The 14,966-nt window shown below is 42.5% G+C and overlaps 1 protein-coding gene across 3 annotated transcripts in view; it reads left to right on the forward strand.

Moving 5' to 3' along the window:
- COLQ (collagen like tail subunit of asymmetric acetylcholinesterase) overlaps positions 1-13,331 on the forward strand; it is a 44,745-nt gene extending 31,414 nt beyond the window's left edge. For all 3 annotated transcript variants that reach the window (XM_049799245.1, XM_049799243.1, XM_049799244.1), the window contains exons 12-17: positions 822-918; positions 2,721-2,860; positions 5,588-5,707; positions 6,308-6,428; positions 8,739-8,841; positions 10,859-13,331. In XM_049799245.1, coding sequence (XP_049655202.1) covers positions 822-918; positions 2,721-2,860; positions 5,588-5,707; positions 6,308-6,428; positions 8,739-8,841; positions 10,859-10,928 — 651 coding nt within the window. In that variant the 3' untranslated portion in view covers positions 10,929-13,331. The remainder of the gene's footprint in view (positions 1-821; positions 919-2,720; positions 2,861-5,587; positions 5,708-6,307; positions 6,429-8,738; positions 8,842-10,858) is intronic.
- Positions 13,332-14,966: the final 1,635 nt, after the last annotated feature.

Genomic DNA, 14,966 nt, shown 5'->3' on the forward strand with positions numbered 1-14,966 from the left:
GGGTATGGCTGCACAAACAAGCTCCCATGAGGCAAATTAGGGCTGATTTTACAGCATATTAGGTATTATATGGTAACTGTGTGTAAGCTGATCTCCCATAGGTAATTTTACAGCATTTTGACTGAGTGATAAGGTACCAGGGGGACACCATTTGTCAGCATGATGTTGCCACACACTAGCTTGCACTTCGCAAAGCCAAGCCCTTGCTTACCTTGCGATGATTTGTTAACATAGCTATACCCACGGTGAGAGTCAAGGACATACAGGAGTCCAGGCACCTAAAGTACTTCTGGAAACAGGGTGGGCCTCAAAGTCATTGGTGTGCTTCTGAAAGACTGCACCCTAAGACTGGGAAATGTCACTGTGGCAGCCCTTGCCAAACTCCTTGGTGAATTTTCTCTTTTTTTCCCCAGTGTGTATTATTACAGTAACAAAGGATTTCCAGGGTCAGCTATTTCAGCTCCACCAGCCCTTTCTTTCTGAGCTGCACTGACTCCTAGAGAGCTACCAGGGGTAAAAAGGCATCTTTAAAGAAAGGTTTTCAAATGATTGAGGTCAGAGTAGGGTGAATCTTGACTCCACACAGAACAGGTCTCTGGGACTGTTCACGTTTAGGAGCAGAAGTCCTGCCTGGACATGCTTTTCTGTCTCCACATGGAAGAGGACAGAACCTCTTCCCTGAGGTGGTGACTATGAAGCTCATGCTGCATGCTTTTATTGGCAAATGTCTTGGCTTTCTTGAAAGGGAAGCCGGTGCTGGCTGGAAGAAGTTGTGTGCTATTAATAGTTTAGCAAATAAATGGATGTCTCCTCTCTGCTAGGGACTAAAGGGAGACGTTGGACCTGCGGGTATCATGGGTCCACCTGGAAGGCCTGGTCCTTCTGGCCAGCCAGGCCCCCCTGGACCTTCAGGATCAGGTAAGCAGGAGATCAGGTGATCTCCTAAACGGTGTCCCTGCTCCCGAGCCCCTCCTCATTCATCGCATACACCTACATAGGCCCCTTTACAAAAAGTACTGCAGGGCTTCATTTGCTTCTCCAGTGACAGCAAGGAGACGATTTCTCCTGAAGGCAGGTCATGCCATCCTTGTCCATTACAAGGACTCTATACCTTACTTTAAAGTCTAAATTATGGCTTCTGATGTTTCAAATAAAACCAAAACCAAGGCCTATGTGGTTCCTGTGGGAGTTTGGTAGATGGGGATGATGAAAAGCCATCTGGCAGCCTTGGAGGCACTAGTTGAGCTCCATCATCAAAGGTCTGCTGCTTCTCCAAGATATCCTGGCTTACAGTGAGAGATTGCAATTTTTAATCAGCCGGGACATAGTCACCCTGTGCAGCTCTGTAAAAGAAAGAGAGGAGACTCAAGTCACAATGGCATTAAGGATAGAAAGGAAGAGAAGGGAAGGCATAGGAGTCAGAGGGACAAAAGGGCAGTGGAGAAAGACTCTTTAATTAAGCGCTGGAGATCTATGCTTGCTGCAATTTTGCATGTTGTAGAAATCATGAGAAAAATCTCGTACCTTAGAATTGTACAGCTTCAAAGCTATGCATGCACATGAACTCTGGGCAGCTTGTGAGACCAAGCAGAGACATGGAGGACAATACACGACCCACAGCATTCAGTGACAGTGAACCCTCAGGTAGGGTTTTCTCAACCCAGATATGTACTAAAGTATCTGAAAAAAAAAAAGCAAAACCAAGTGGAAACTACTGTTGCTTCAAATGAACAACAGCTGCTTGTGTTGCAGCTGACCTGTTCAATGTCCTCTTCCATTTTGCTTTCCCTTTTTCTTCCCTTGCTTACATCAGTGGGCAGGAAGTTTCTTTTGTGGTGGTGTGGAAATGGTACATCATCTCTGAAGCTGGGGGCTGCTTCAAAATCTTCACATATCTCGTGTGTTCCATTATGAAACATCTTTGCCTCAAGTAAATTAGCTGGACGTTTTCAGAGGGCAGAATTTTCACCATGCCGATGGGAAGGCAGCCAGGATCTTGAGATGACATTTTAAAGGCTTTATTCATCCACAGAAAGTCTATGTGTCAGGCTTGTTAATCTGTTTCCTCTAGAATATAAATTCTGATCCTAAAAGACCTTTCTATAATGATGTCACTGTTTGCAGTATGAACATGTTGGCTCATAGTCTAATTCTGCAAAGTAGCACATCCTTGCCAAAGTCTGAAAGTCAAAAAGCAGTTGTTTGGGTTTTTTTAATTTTTATTTGTAGCACTCCTGTATTTCTAGTTGGGTTTCCTGTACAGAAACCTCTGAAACAGCATTGCTCAAGTAGTTGCACAAACACACAAGTCCAGTGCATTGTGGATGTATAGAGACTGACTCTAGTAAACTTGGTGCATAGGTGCTGTGGAGTGGTCTGTGTGTTCATCGTGTCCAGAACTTCTATCGCTTCAAACAGGCTGACATTTATTCTAAGCAAATCATCTCTCTCTTTCTCTGTAAAGTTGGTAGAAAAATTTAAAAAGTGATCTGAAATAATATGACCATGGTACAAACTCGGGTCTTTCTCCTGAAGTGCTGGAATTGGTGGTTCCGGTAATGCCTTCCCTCAGTTCCCAGTGGATTTGGTAGGACATGTGCATATCTGAAAACTTAGGTAAATACATATATCCACCTGACCTGTATTCTTTCCCCTCAGGCTGCATTTGTGTTTTGTGTATTAACTTCATAACAATGCAACCTGGTATTTTGCTTTTCTAGGGCAATTTGCAATAGGACCAAAAGGGGAAAGAGGACTTCCAGGGCCTCCAGGGAGATGTCTCTGCAGATCCCCACAACATGTGAATAACCCACCATATGAGGAATCTGTGTTTGGACACAGTTATCCAAAAGTCCCCGCGGTAAGCAGATTTTCTGGGAGAGGATATGAGTGGTTCCTAAGTACTTTTATTGTAAGAGGTGGTGTACTCACTAATATTTTGGATTTAACAGGGAAGATGTCTGTATGTGGGCAATGTGTGAGTTCTAGTGAGATCCAGTCGGTGCAAAAGAGTTTGGTCTCATAACTAGTCTGAGGGTTGTGTGATTGTGTCGTGGTTTAACCCCACCCAGGGGTGCATTTCAGGGTGCTGAAATGCAGCTATTTCAAACCATCAGTAATGTAGCACATGTTTAGAAACCTTTTTTCAAGCCTGAGGATGCCCTCTTCCATCTCCTACTGTACATATATAATCTGTTATTTTTCTTTCAGTAAATTGAAATATATTTCAGATTGGTCAGTGAAGTAAGCATCTCTTTCTTGCTTATTTTTTATATCTTCTTCTGCAAAAACAGTCATTTCAGAATTGAATACTGGGGTCAAGCATTTTGCATATGTGACAGAACTTTCTCCCAAAGCACAGACCCTCTAACTTGAACAAAAAAGGAGTCTCCACAAATCATGGGAGTCAGACTTCTGAGCTCCTGTCTGTAGACATACACTTTATATAGCTAATTTCAAACTCTAGCCTTCCTGAAAGCATTTTTATGAGCAAATTGGACAAAGTACTTTAAAGGAGAAGTCATTGATGGGAAGTGACCAAGCAATTTTTCATCTCTGATTTCTTTGGGCTTTGTAAATACCATTTCTGTACTTTTCCCTCTGCCAGGCCCTGCCTTATTATTCTGTGCATTGTAGCACTTAATCAGCAATGAAAATGCTAGCTTGCTGCTGTGTACCAGCACATCCCAGCCACTCCACTCATGCAAGTGGATATTGCACAGTGTCTGGTCATCTCTGAATGACAATAAGCAGCAATTAGCTTTGTTAACTTTCCCATCTGTCACGTTGTCAGAAAGCTATTACGGAGTGTGAAAGGGACATACAGCACTGTCTATTAAACTGGGCCGTTGAACTCAATCTTTTGCATGAGTCTGCTGCAAGTCTTGTCAGCTCCTTGCTCATCCCTGTGTTGCGTTACAAAAAAAGCCTCATTATTTTTAAAATGTAATCGTGAGTGAAGCAACTGCATGAACTAAAGGCACATCACATCACGCTGCATGCTATTGCAAAAAAACTATCATGTACTTCAAGTGCCGTTTCATTCTCAGAAATGCAGGGTGGCAAAGAAGCAAGCCTCAGCTCTGAAAGTGGAGCACTTGCAGAGCAGCATTCCCTGTTTGCCTCCCCCATTTGTTTTACTCCCTCGAATGCCAAGAGCAGGAGCTTAAACATTGTTATTATTTATTCTCCTCAGATGCCCATGTAGCAGCTTTGAAGCCTGCCTTGTACCACTTGAAAATTATTGTCATGGTTCCCATCGCTGCACATGGAAAAGACCCAGAGAGGGTGCTCTGTGCCCCCAGTCCCAGTGTCGCATGGTTTGCCAAAGCAGCACCCGACCGCAGCACGTCCCCCGTGCAATCACCCACTCCCCCGTCAACTCCTCCGGTGCCAGCACTGCCAGAGTTGGGGAAAGGCTAGGAAACAAAGCACTGGTTTTCTGTCACTGGCTAAGGTTCATTCTGATTCTTAAATCTTTTGCAATTTCAAAGGCCAGTATCCGTAACAGAGAGTTTCAGAGAGCACAGATCTGCTATTGATTTCAAGAGAAATTAGAGCTCTGGGGCTTGGACTTGAGCTCCTGAACACAATTACAGAATCAGTTCTTTACTGGCTTTCTATTTCTTTGCTTTCTTTCATTCAAGCTGAAGGCATTTTTATTCAATGCTTCTTTAATGAAATTGGCCTTTGTAGAGGGCTATGGGAATATTCTGCTATGTAAAAATTTCAGGGTAATTTGTTTTAAAAAGAGCCAATTCTGTTTATGCTGGTGGGAATCAGGCTCAGCCCTAAATCAATTTTGCTCAGAAGAACTCCATTTGCTTTTTCTTAATTTAAAAATGGTTCAAATCTTGCTAAAATTAATTTGATTAAGCTGCTGAAGGAAGAGATTATTTCCTAATGCCCCTTACAGCCAATTTCAGTGACTGAGACATTAAAAAAATTGGTAAGAGAGCAGCTCATCCCAATTTTTCCATTTTTAACTAGTTATTTTCTGTTTAATTGAAGACTTGGCTTTAGACTAAAATGTATGCATATAAACAAACATGCATTTCAATGACAATTAAATCTAAGCAAGGTACAAAGTAGTAAAAGATAAGTGAAGGCTGCATTGAGAAATGCATTATGTATTTTGTAGTCACAAGCATGCCTAAAAAATTATAGACAAACCCACCAAAAGCACTTATGCCCATATGGATTTTGGAATTGTTCCAGCATCTAACCACTGGAGCATCTGACAGTTTTTCTCAGCAGTGATTGTGCATGAGTACTTGCATGACCATTACCTGTGGATGTGCATTTTGAAATAGGCGCCATTGGAGCCCTAGCTAGGTGCTCAGGAAAGACCTTTCTCCTTTGGCAACTTGTGTCTCTTCTTACCAGTCACGAAAGGAGCCTCTTATGGTCTGGCAGTCCATGGGTGTAAGTTCTCATACCATTCTGTTTCTGAAAACAACCAAACCATTTTTCTGTGTAATTATTTACCTATTTGCAGGTACGTATGTCAGTCAGCAAAACTAGATTCTGTGACGATCCTAAATGCTTCTTGAGAGGGTTACCAATCACCTCTTTTTCTGTGCCCCAGATTTTTGTGGTGAATAATCAAGAAGAATTGGACCAGTTAAACACTGAAAATGCCCTAGCTTTTAGAAGAGATCAGAGATCTTTGTATTTCAAGGATACCTTTGGATGGCTCCCAGTCCAGGTGAAAATATGACTATGGTCTCAGAAAACTTGTGAGTGTATGTTTCATTTTTAATTAGAGAACATGCTTCTGTACTTAAGGTGTCATACAGAATCAATGAAGCAAATGGAGAAAAAGCTCGTTTTTGAGCACTGCCACAACTGTACATAATTCTGTGATTTTTGTACACAGGAGTCTTAATTACTGAGGTGTTAACTCATCAGTGTTGGAGGTTTTGCTAGCCTCCCTATGAACCAGGCTCCACTGGTGAACAAACTGGGACTGAGTTCAGGGAATTATGAGAGTAAAAAGCATTTTTTATTTAATACAAAATAAGGAAAAAACTCACCAGGGTACAAAGTTGTGGAAAAAGACAAACCCTGCAAACCCAAACCATGTATTTCCTTATTGCTTCAAGGAGCTAAGCTAAGTCTTGCTGAAATCAGCAGCAGGATCCTTCTTGTGTCCACTGGACTTTGAATCAGCTTCTGTATAAACCCTGTGAACCACAAAATATGAAAATCCAGTTGTGGGATCTGCCTCCCGCAGCCCTTCACCTCGGTTTGCTAGACAGGCTGCTCGTGGTCCAGTTCAGTAACCGCTGTGTGTTTGTTTGGCCAGCTCACCCCTTTCTATTCTGTGGATTACCGCTTCAAGGATGACGGTACCTGTGGAGATGGGATCGTACAGGATGGGGAAGAGTGTGACGATGGCAACGCGGTTGTGACTGATGACTGCATAAGTAAGTTCCAGCGCATCAAAAGCAGCCTCTTTCTACCAGGAAAGGTGCATTAGTTGTTTCCACAGGGTGCACTAGTGTGTAAATCACACAAGTGTTTTACTCAGGGAAGCTTGCGTGGTTTCTGGATTGAGTGCAGGCACGGGGAGAGGGAAGCGCAGTGGCCGTAAGTGCGAAAACTGAGGTTCTTCCTGCATGTGGATGCCACACACCAGCACAACACAGAGGTGATGCCAAGCACTTCTCATGCATCCGTATTGAGGACCATGTACCTCACTGAGCAGAGGCGTCTGCAATCAGAGCCAAACCACTGCATTTCAGGGGCCAAATCCAGCAGCTGGTTTACATACACACCTTCCCTGGAGGCTGCTGACTTTCTGGCCAGAAGATGTAGCATACCCTCGCAGCGCACCACAAAACCCCTTCGGATAGATAGACACAGAAGCTGGCTGTTTCTAATAGCAAGCTAGATCCTGGGTCCAGTAAAACCACTTTGAATTTTGTTATTCACTTGCATAGGGAGGGTGTCAGCTCGCTACCTTCGCTATTAGGTTTATACAACATTTGATTCCTATCTAGTCAAGCTTCCTTTCATTTTGCTGGTTGTGGATAGCAAAGAGCCTATAAGCATGCAAACAACTGTGGCAACCTTCACTTCTAGCTTTCAATCACTCTTACCGCTTGATTCCTTCCTCAGACCGCAGCACTCTACACATCTACAGCTGACACACAGCAGGTTTGGTATTCTGTTGGTTCTAGCAAAGGGATGCTTCTTCACATTTCAGAACAAGTATCAGCCAACACTGAAAGATGCAATTTTTCCTTTTTCATTTATATAGCTCTCCTTTTTTTAGCCTGACTTTGAAAATGAGGTGTATACAGCAATGCTCTATGTGCGTTTGTCTATCCACCTGTCCATCACCACCCTTCCCCTTCTAACTTAGGAACGCCAGCCAACTTCTCAGTGACAACAGGAAGGAGATTTCAAAGGCAATTCAGTTGCAGTAGGTACAGGGGGACCTATAAATGCCCCTCAAAGCATGCCTGGCCACAGAGTAATCCAGTGAGAGAGCATGAGCTCTCCAGGCTCCAAGCATGAGAAAATGATTCAATTAGAATTTGCAATCAACAGTGGGGAACAAGCATGCAGGAAAATAGTGCTCATTAGTTCTAGTGTCTGCAAAATTGTACATTGTATGTCTGGAGGCACATCTAGTGCCTGCAAAATTGTACATTGTGTGTCTGGAGGCACATTGTGTTACTTTGTGCTATACACTAGTCAAAGCTCCAGGTCGATTGAGGCCTTGCAATACATAGACTTCTGGCACTGATCTGACCCAGAGAGTTATCATTTAGTTCCTTGGAAATGAGCACAGTGTCATCATTCTGCTCTTGTGACTGAATCAAAAGAAAAAGGCTTACCAAATGTTAAGTGAATTTAATTGTAAAATAGGCTCATTGCTCTTAGATGCATCAATTTCTAACAAACAGATCCTTGGTGCAATTAATTAATCATTTCTATTTGTAAATAGACTACTTTAACTCTTATAAACGCCTTATTCTTGCGTGTCCTTTTAATCCATTGCTTAATAGGGTCTTGGAGATGATGTCAAAGGGATTTTAGCTAAATTAATTTGTTCAAGTTTTGAAGTCATACTCAGAAAGTTGAAGACATCAAAAGCAAAGTCCAGTTGCTAAAATAGCAAACAACCCACAAATTACTGCAGCCTACATGCCAGTTCACCATGAAAAGGTTCACCATGTCACAAGGCCCACTCACACTTAAGTCAGTAGGAGTCAGCAGTGGGAAAAACACCTTTTTGGCAATCATTACATAATTTATTTTTTTTTTTGATAGACAGGCAATAGGTCTGCATAATTTTATTCATATGTGGGAACTTACTTGCAGTAGACACACACAGATACTGTGCAAAATTGGTAAATGTCTAGGTTGGGATTTTCAAACCACTTAATAACCTCAGAGTGTTTTTTTGAAATTGTGACCTCCCCATATAATTTATGGTAACTGTATTTTATGCTTCCTTTAATTTGTTTTGATGGCTGTAATTAGTGTTTCTGTAGTAATTATTTTTAGTAGTTATCCATTCTTTCCCTTGGTCATTGAAACTAGGCTAAAAAAAGCGTATTCTTTGCAGTGAAGAATATTGCTTCTCCTAAGACAGTCCTTACAGGATGTCCTCCCCAAAATGCCTCGGTTTATACTTTACCCTTAAAAATCCAGTCCCACTTACCCCACCTGCCTCTTTTACATATGAAGTGCCCTGAAGGTATTTCTTTCTGTATTTTTGCTAGGATGCCGCCGTGCTTACTGTGGAGATGGCTACAGACATGAGGGAGTTGAAGACTGCGATGGGAAGGATTTTGGATATTTGACATGTAAAACATATCTCCCTGGGTATGTATGAGCTGTCTTCACTTTGATTCAGGGTTTTCTTTGTTGGTTTTTTTTTTTTTTTTCTTTTTTTCTCTTTGCCAGCTTTAAACCAGAAAAGTATTACCCACTTAAACCTTGTTCCACTGGGATCACGGCAGGTAGTGGGGGAGAAAGAGTCTATCAGATTATTTCTGCATATCATTGACTTTAAAGGCTAAATCTCATGTCTCAGTAATAAGCACATGCCTCTTACCCTACAAAATGAATGAAGGTCATATAGACATGTTTGCCCGTTGCTTGCAAAGATTTCCTCATTTGGTGACATTATCATTGCATTAGTGTTCACCCATAAGATACCAAGAGTAGGAAAGACCATAAGAAGGAAATGATCACACCGAGTGAAAAAAAAAACCAACAACTAAACCACAACCCCCAACTCACCTCCTGTTGCCTTTACCATTAATGGGTAGTCTAGGGGTATCTTTGTTTCTGAATCAACCGGTCATCTATCAGCCTTTCCAAAGACCAGGAAATTCACTCTACAGCAGATGCAAAGCCATGCATCTGCTTAACAGTGTCCTTCATTTAAAACATCTGCTTATTGTTGACTTGCCTTCTCTGCCTTTGTTTAAGCAGCTTCCTCTGGTCAGCATTTTGCCTCCAACAGCAGTACCTCGATTTAACCGTCAGGTATTGTTACTGGCTAACAGGAAACATTTAATTTGCAAATGAAATTATGTGCAGAGCCCTCATCATTCATGGAAGAATAATGTGCTAATTGACCGCAGTAAGAAACCACAGGATGTCTTTGTAAGTCAAGCACTGTGCTAATCCTTCCAGTGCAATTGTTGCAGCACTCCTGGTGTAAGAGATTACTAAAATCGAGAGCAGCAAACCTGACAACCTGAAACATTTTACAAAGATCTCGTCTTCAGACAATGTGGAGCTGTTTTCTACTGTGAAAACTATTCCCTTCTAAGAGTCTGAAGTTTGGTGCCAAAAATAGGACCACCAAAGCTTGAGAATTTTTTATTAATTTCACTTTCCATGTATAATCAAGTTGTGAAGAGCAAGTGACATCCTTTATTTTTGTGTATGCAGTCTGCAAATTACCTGCTAAACTAAAGAAAAAGCTGTGAATCTTGAGTAAAATGAGATAACTATGTAAGCATGGCACTCCCAAAGGAGTTTCATCCCAAAGCACCCTTTCCTCCAAGAGCTCTGCTGCAACTGATTTTCCCATTTTCTACTCTTCCCAGCCTGCAAATGCCTCCTCATATTTCATACACCCTCACTTCAGATTTTATGTTGGTTTTCTGAGAATGTAGGTTATCCAAGGACATAGTTTTAAGGACCTGCTTAATGGCTGCTTAATCCACAGTTTGTGGATTATCTGATGGATGGGTTATCCACTTAGACATATGCTAGCAATAAAACCTCATCAAAATGCTTATTTTATTAACATCTCTGATCAGGTCGTTAGTAGGTACAGTCACTGCAGCTCAGTTGAAGTCAGTAGAAAGTAGAAAATCACTGGTTTTCTTTATTTTGCAAGGACCCTTCCATTTACTTTATTTCAAAGGTGGGCATGTGTCACTCATGATTTTAAGTACATGATAAGTAAGTTAAAGGACAGGCACAGTCACACCTGCTGGAGCTATTGGAAGTAACTGGAAAAACACTTATCTCAGAGCCTTAGATACTTCGTTACACAGTTTCCACGGATGAGCACCAAGGCCTCCTGCACCCCCCCCCCCCACATAACACTGAAGTCCCACTGCCAATGGGGATTTTTTTGGGTTGGGTTTTTTTTTTTTAATTGACATTACTGGGAATTAAGTCTCCACTCATAGTTTTTCCTGCACTTTTATTTTGCACAGTGGAGCACTGATGGAAATTACACTCCCATTTTGGTTCCCGTATGTTGCTGCACACAGCATTTTCTGATGTCCTTCACTCCTACAGAGAGTTACATCCAGAAACCTTATAATGTGAACTATACCATACTTTGAAACTGAGATATTCTCTTTTACTCTAGGTCTTACGGAAAATTGCGATGCACTTCTTACTGCTACATTGACTCTACACAGTGTCGATACTTCACATGAGGGGAGAGGAGGTGGGTAGCATCCCGCATGTAGTGGGGTGCTAGGTGCTACGCTATCATCTATCCAAGAAGGACTGGGACAAAAAAAAACCCCACCCACCTCTGTGTGAAAACAAACAAGGAGACATCATGCTGCTGATGGCCATTTTGAGATGTTTTTCTTTTTTTTTTAAATTAAGTCAGATTGGGAAAAAATAGGACCACTGCATCCTGTCTTAATAGAGAAATGTCAAACAGTGTTTGCCATTAAGACTTCCATGTGGCTGTGGATGGCAACCTGCTCTCCATCACAAATGCAACATTAAGCTACTGGAAACTGAATTTCACTAACCAGGAATATTGAGTAACAATTACCTCGACTTAGCACTGTTAAACCTACATGTCAGCTCTTCAGGGTTTTTGTCTTTAAATCTTCTCAGCATAAACACAAAGCATATCTTGGATGCAGTGTTTATAGAGACTTCCTCTTTTATTACAATGTGAACTTTGCAAGTGTTGTATCCACGAGTGATGACTTCAGCAACATTAAGGTTAAAGATACACCTTCACGGGTCAAAGGAGCAGAGTGCTTTCAAGATCGGCAAAGCAGCCAAAAGCGCTGTTTAATTTCATCTTCAGGCTAAGACGTTTGGCTGTGTGTGTCTGTGTGCATGCACGGAAATGCAAGCAGTCACAGGAGGCCTGAAACTGCAGACCACAAGGGCCAAACTGGACAAATAAATTGTGAAATAGCCAAGGAGCTCTCTCCCAGGAGAAAATCAGACAAGGAGGGAAGATAAAGAAGGAACATATTTCCATATTTTTCAACTCTGTTGAGCTGGCTGGGCTCTGTGTGACCTCGAAGGGGCTGAGACAGAATTGTTTACCTGCTTGAAACCACAGCGTGACCACGTACACGTTGCCTTCGCTCTGGTTTCTACACTGGAAGGTCTTTTCATTTTCATCCCCTTGTCCACCCAACTATCATCATTCAACTACCCGTTATACCCTTTCCTCTCTCCCCCTCTCTCCCGCTCACTGTTTCCGCCATCTTGTCTGGGGTACCCCCCAGCGTACATTCTCACTTTTGTATCGCTGTAAATCAGACCTTGGAGTAGGGTGTTTATGGATGCTCATTCATGCTGAGTAATGTACATGTATTTTTGTTTTTCAGAAAGTTTGTTCAACTGCATTATCTCTGACAGGAGTCAGGGTAATTATATACTTATTTATTAGCAAGAATTAAAGAGCAAATTTCACATGGGAAGCATATTAAATGTTAAGTGAAAAGAGTCTATAAAAGAAGAAAATGAAACATAGGATGTGCAGAATTCAGGACTAAAAGCCTCAAATCAAGGTGTTATTTTCATACAAGCCACTCTTTCCTGCTTCGTGATAAATGCTGTACACGACTGTTTGAAATGTGTGAGCTCTCTGTACCAGTGACAGCACTGCAACAGCTGCACTTACACTGGTACGTCTGTAAAGGTTAAAGGTGGATGTTATAATGATAATGCATTAAAGCAATCAAGAAATGCATACAGCTTTTACCACCTGTAGAGAAGATTTTAACTCTGCATGTCCAAAGTCGTACTGGAAATCACCAAGTGAAAAAAAAAACAAACCACAAACCAACAAAATTAGTGTACTCTTTGTTGCTCTCACTTACCCGGGCTATTTATGTCGCTATGAAGCCAAGCCACCAACATTTGTAGCCCAGTTCAATAGTTCAAAATTTTTCATCTTGTTGCCTTTTTTTTTTTTTTTTTTTTTTTTTAAACAGAGGTCTTAATAAAAGGTCAAGGAACCACTGGGGCAAGGAACTTGCCATAAGCTCTGGAAATCTGGGCACTAGCACAGCTGCCTTTTAATTTCCTTGTGCTTTCGCAAGCAGCAGGTTCCAGCAGCATCATACCAGGCAGCAACACGTACCCCAGCAGGACGCTGCCGAGGACAGCCACGCTCCCAGAGGCACGTCCTGCTGGCCAACCCTCCGGCTGAACCTCTGGCAGCATCTGCCAGGTGTTACCATCCTGGGCTTGGAGACACTTCATCTGAACTCCTCACCTTCTCCAAGGACTTTATCTCTACTCCCCAGAAGGCTGGGGTCTTTGAGAAATTTGGTAACCTCGGTGGCCTTGCACATTCAGTTTTAAGTTGCGTCATTTTTAAAAGCTGCTACCTCCAAAGGACGTTGAAGTTGCAAAGCTAAGTGCACGGAGGGTAGGAAACATAAACAGGAGATGTGATCACATAGGTAAAATTGTACTGTGCTGCACATGTTCAGGAAGGGGTGTATCAGTCTGGTTGTAAAACATACGCAAAGCATGGATTTTAAACGGACTTTATTAATACAGCACAAACAATTCAGCATCTTAACAGAAAGAAAGCAATCTAAGATATAAGGAAAAAAACCCAAAAAGACATGAAACGAGTTTCTTACTACCGTTACTGTCTTGCTCCCCTCAGATGATAAAGCATGAGAAAGACATCTGGGAAGGTGTTAAGTATATGTGATTTAAAAGGCTGCAAAAGAAATCCTTCCTCCTTATTTCTGACATACCTGCTTTATCAGTAATTGGGGATTCTTCAGCTGGATGGTGCCTGGTCTGCTGTGAATTATCTTCCCTCCTTCTCTGAGTTTCTGGCACGTTGTGCCAAGACTGGTTCAAAAGTTAATTGGGGTATTTCAGTTCCTTGGCCTTTGGTAGCAGCAAATGCTTGTGGGAGAGTTTTCTAATGATTAGTATGCAACTCTAGACAAATACAAAACCAGTATGACCTTACACCATGCACTGTATTAAATGTATACTAAAAATCCAGCTTGCACTTAATATATAGTTAAATATATGTAGTTACCTACTGCATGTATTAGCAGCTCATGTCAATAAATTATGCTACCTTAGTTCTGCTATGTCCTTACTTTCACTTATTTCATTTTGGGATTAACACCACAGTTTTTAAATATAATTACCTAGTTTAAGATGCCAGGAAGGGAAAAAAACCCCAGTGCCTCCTTTCCCATGCCTGCTGCCTCTCCCCGCCTGCTGGACCCAGCTCTCTGCGGGCGCACCGGCGTGCACAGACCGGGAGCGTGACTGTGCATCCCTGCACCCCGTCTTGCTGCTGCCCCAAACCGACCTGTGCAACACACCATGTGCAGAACTGCTCCGCTTTCATTGATTTCTGGTTGTAATTGGAGTCACGTGGACTACTTTTAATAAGGGCTGAGGTTTTGGGGATTATCTCCTCCTGCTACGTCATAACGTACAGCTGGTTTGTAACTCCTACCCGAGGCTGAGCTGATGGCTGCAAACCAGAAAGCAACAGCATCGGGTGCTGATGGGCGATGGGAACGGCAATGTTGGCACCTAGGGTTTGGTCCCTCCCGGCCCGCAGGAAAAGGCTCCTGCCTTGCAGTAGCAGCTGGCAAGTCTGTCCTCCTGAGGCTTTTGCGTACAACGGGGCACCCCAGAGAAGGGCAGTGCTGTCTGTCCCCACGGGAAATGGAAGTGTATTGATGGCCAGAGAATGAATGAGTCTTTGGGGTGGTATATTTTCTGCCTGCCCTTTCTAAAAGCTTAGCTTCCCCAATGCCTATGTCATGTCTCTCTTCACTTCAAAGCATTCAAAATTGTAGCTGCCAACCCTGTCCTTGCTCATAAATCTGGCCATGCAGCTCACCTCCTCCTTTCTTTGTTCTTATGGTTTTCTTTAACAGCAACAAAGTTCATACCCACCCACCCACCCCCCCTCAAACCCCTGCAACACCCTCGCTGCTCTGCAGGCACTGGGATTCACTGGCTTCTTTTTCAGCCTCTCATGCCATCCTTTTTCTAACATCTTCTGCATGTCACAGCCCCGCAAACATCACAGCAAAGCCCCGTGGCCGTGGCAAAGGATGGCTTCTTAGAGAAGTCATCCTCAATGTCTCTGAAAATTGTGTGGTGCAATTCCCATTTTAGTCCCACTGATTTGGACAAGGGGCGAGGGGATTCGTGGTTATCCTTAATCTGGGAGTCCCTCCAGAACAGACACTGTCCTTGAGCACCAGCTGTTT

The sequence above is a fragment of the Accipiter gentilis genome, chromosome 4, assembly GCF_929443795.1.
Source record: "Accipiter gentilis chromosome 4, bAccGen1.1, whole genome shotgun sequence".
NCBI classification, from domain to species: domain Eukaryota; kingdom Metazoa; phylum Chordata; class Aves; order Accipitriformes; family Accipitridae; genus Astur; species Astur gentilis.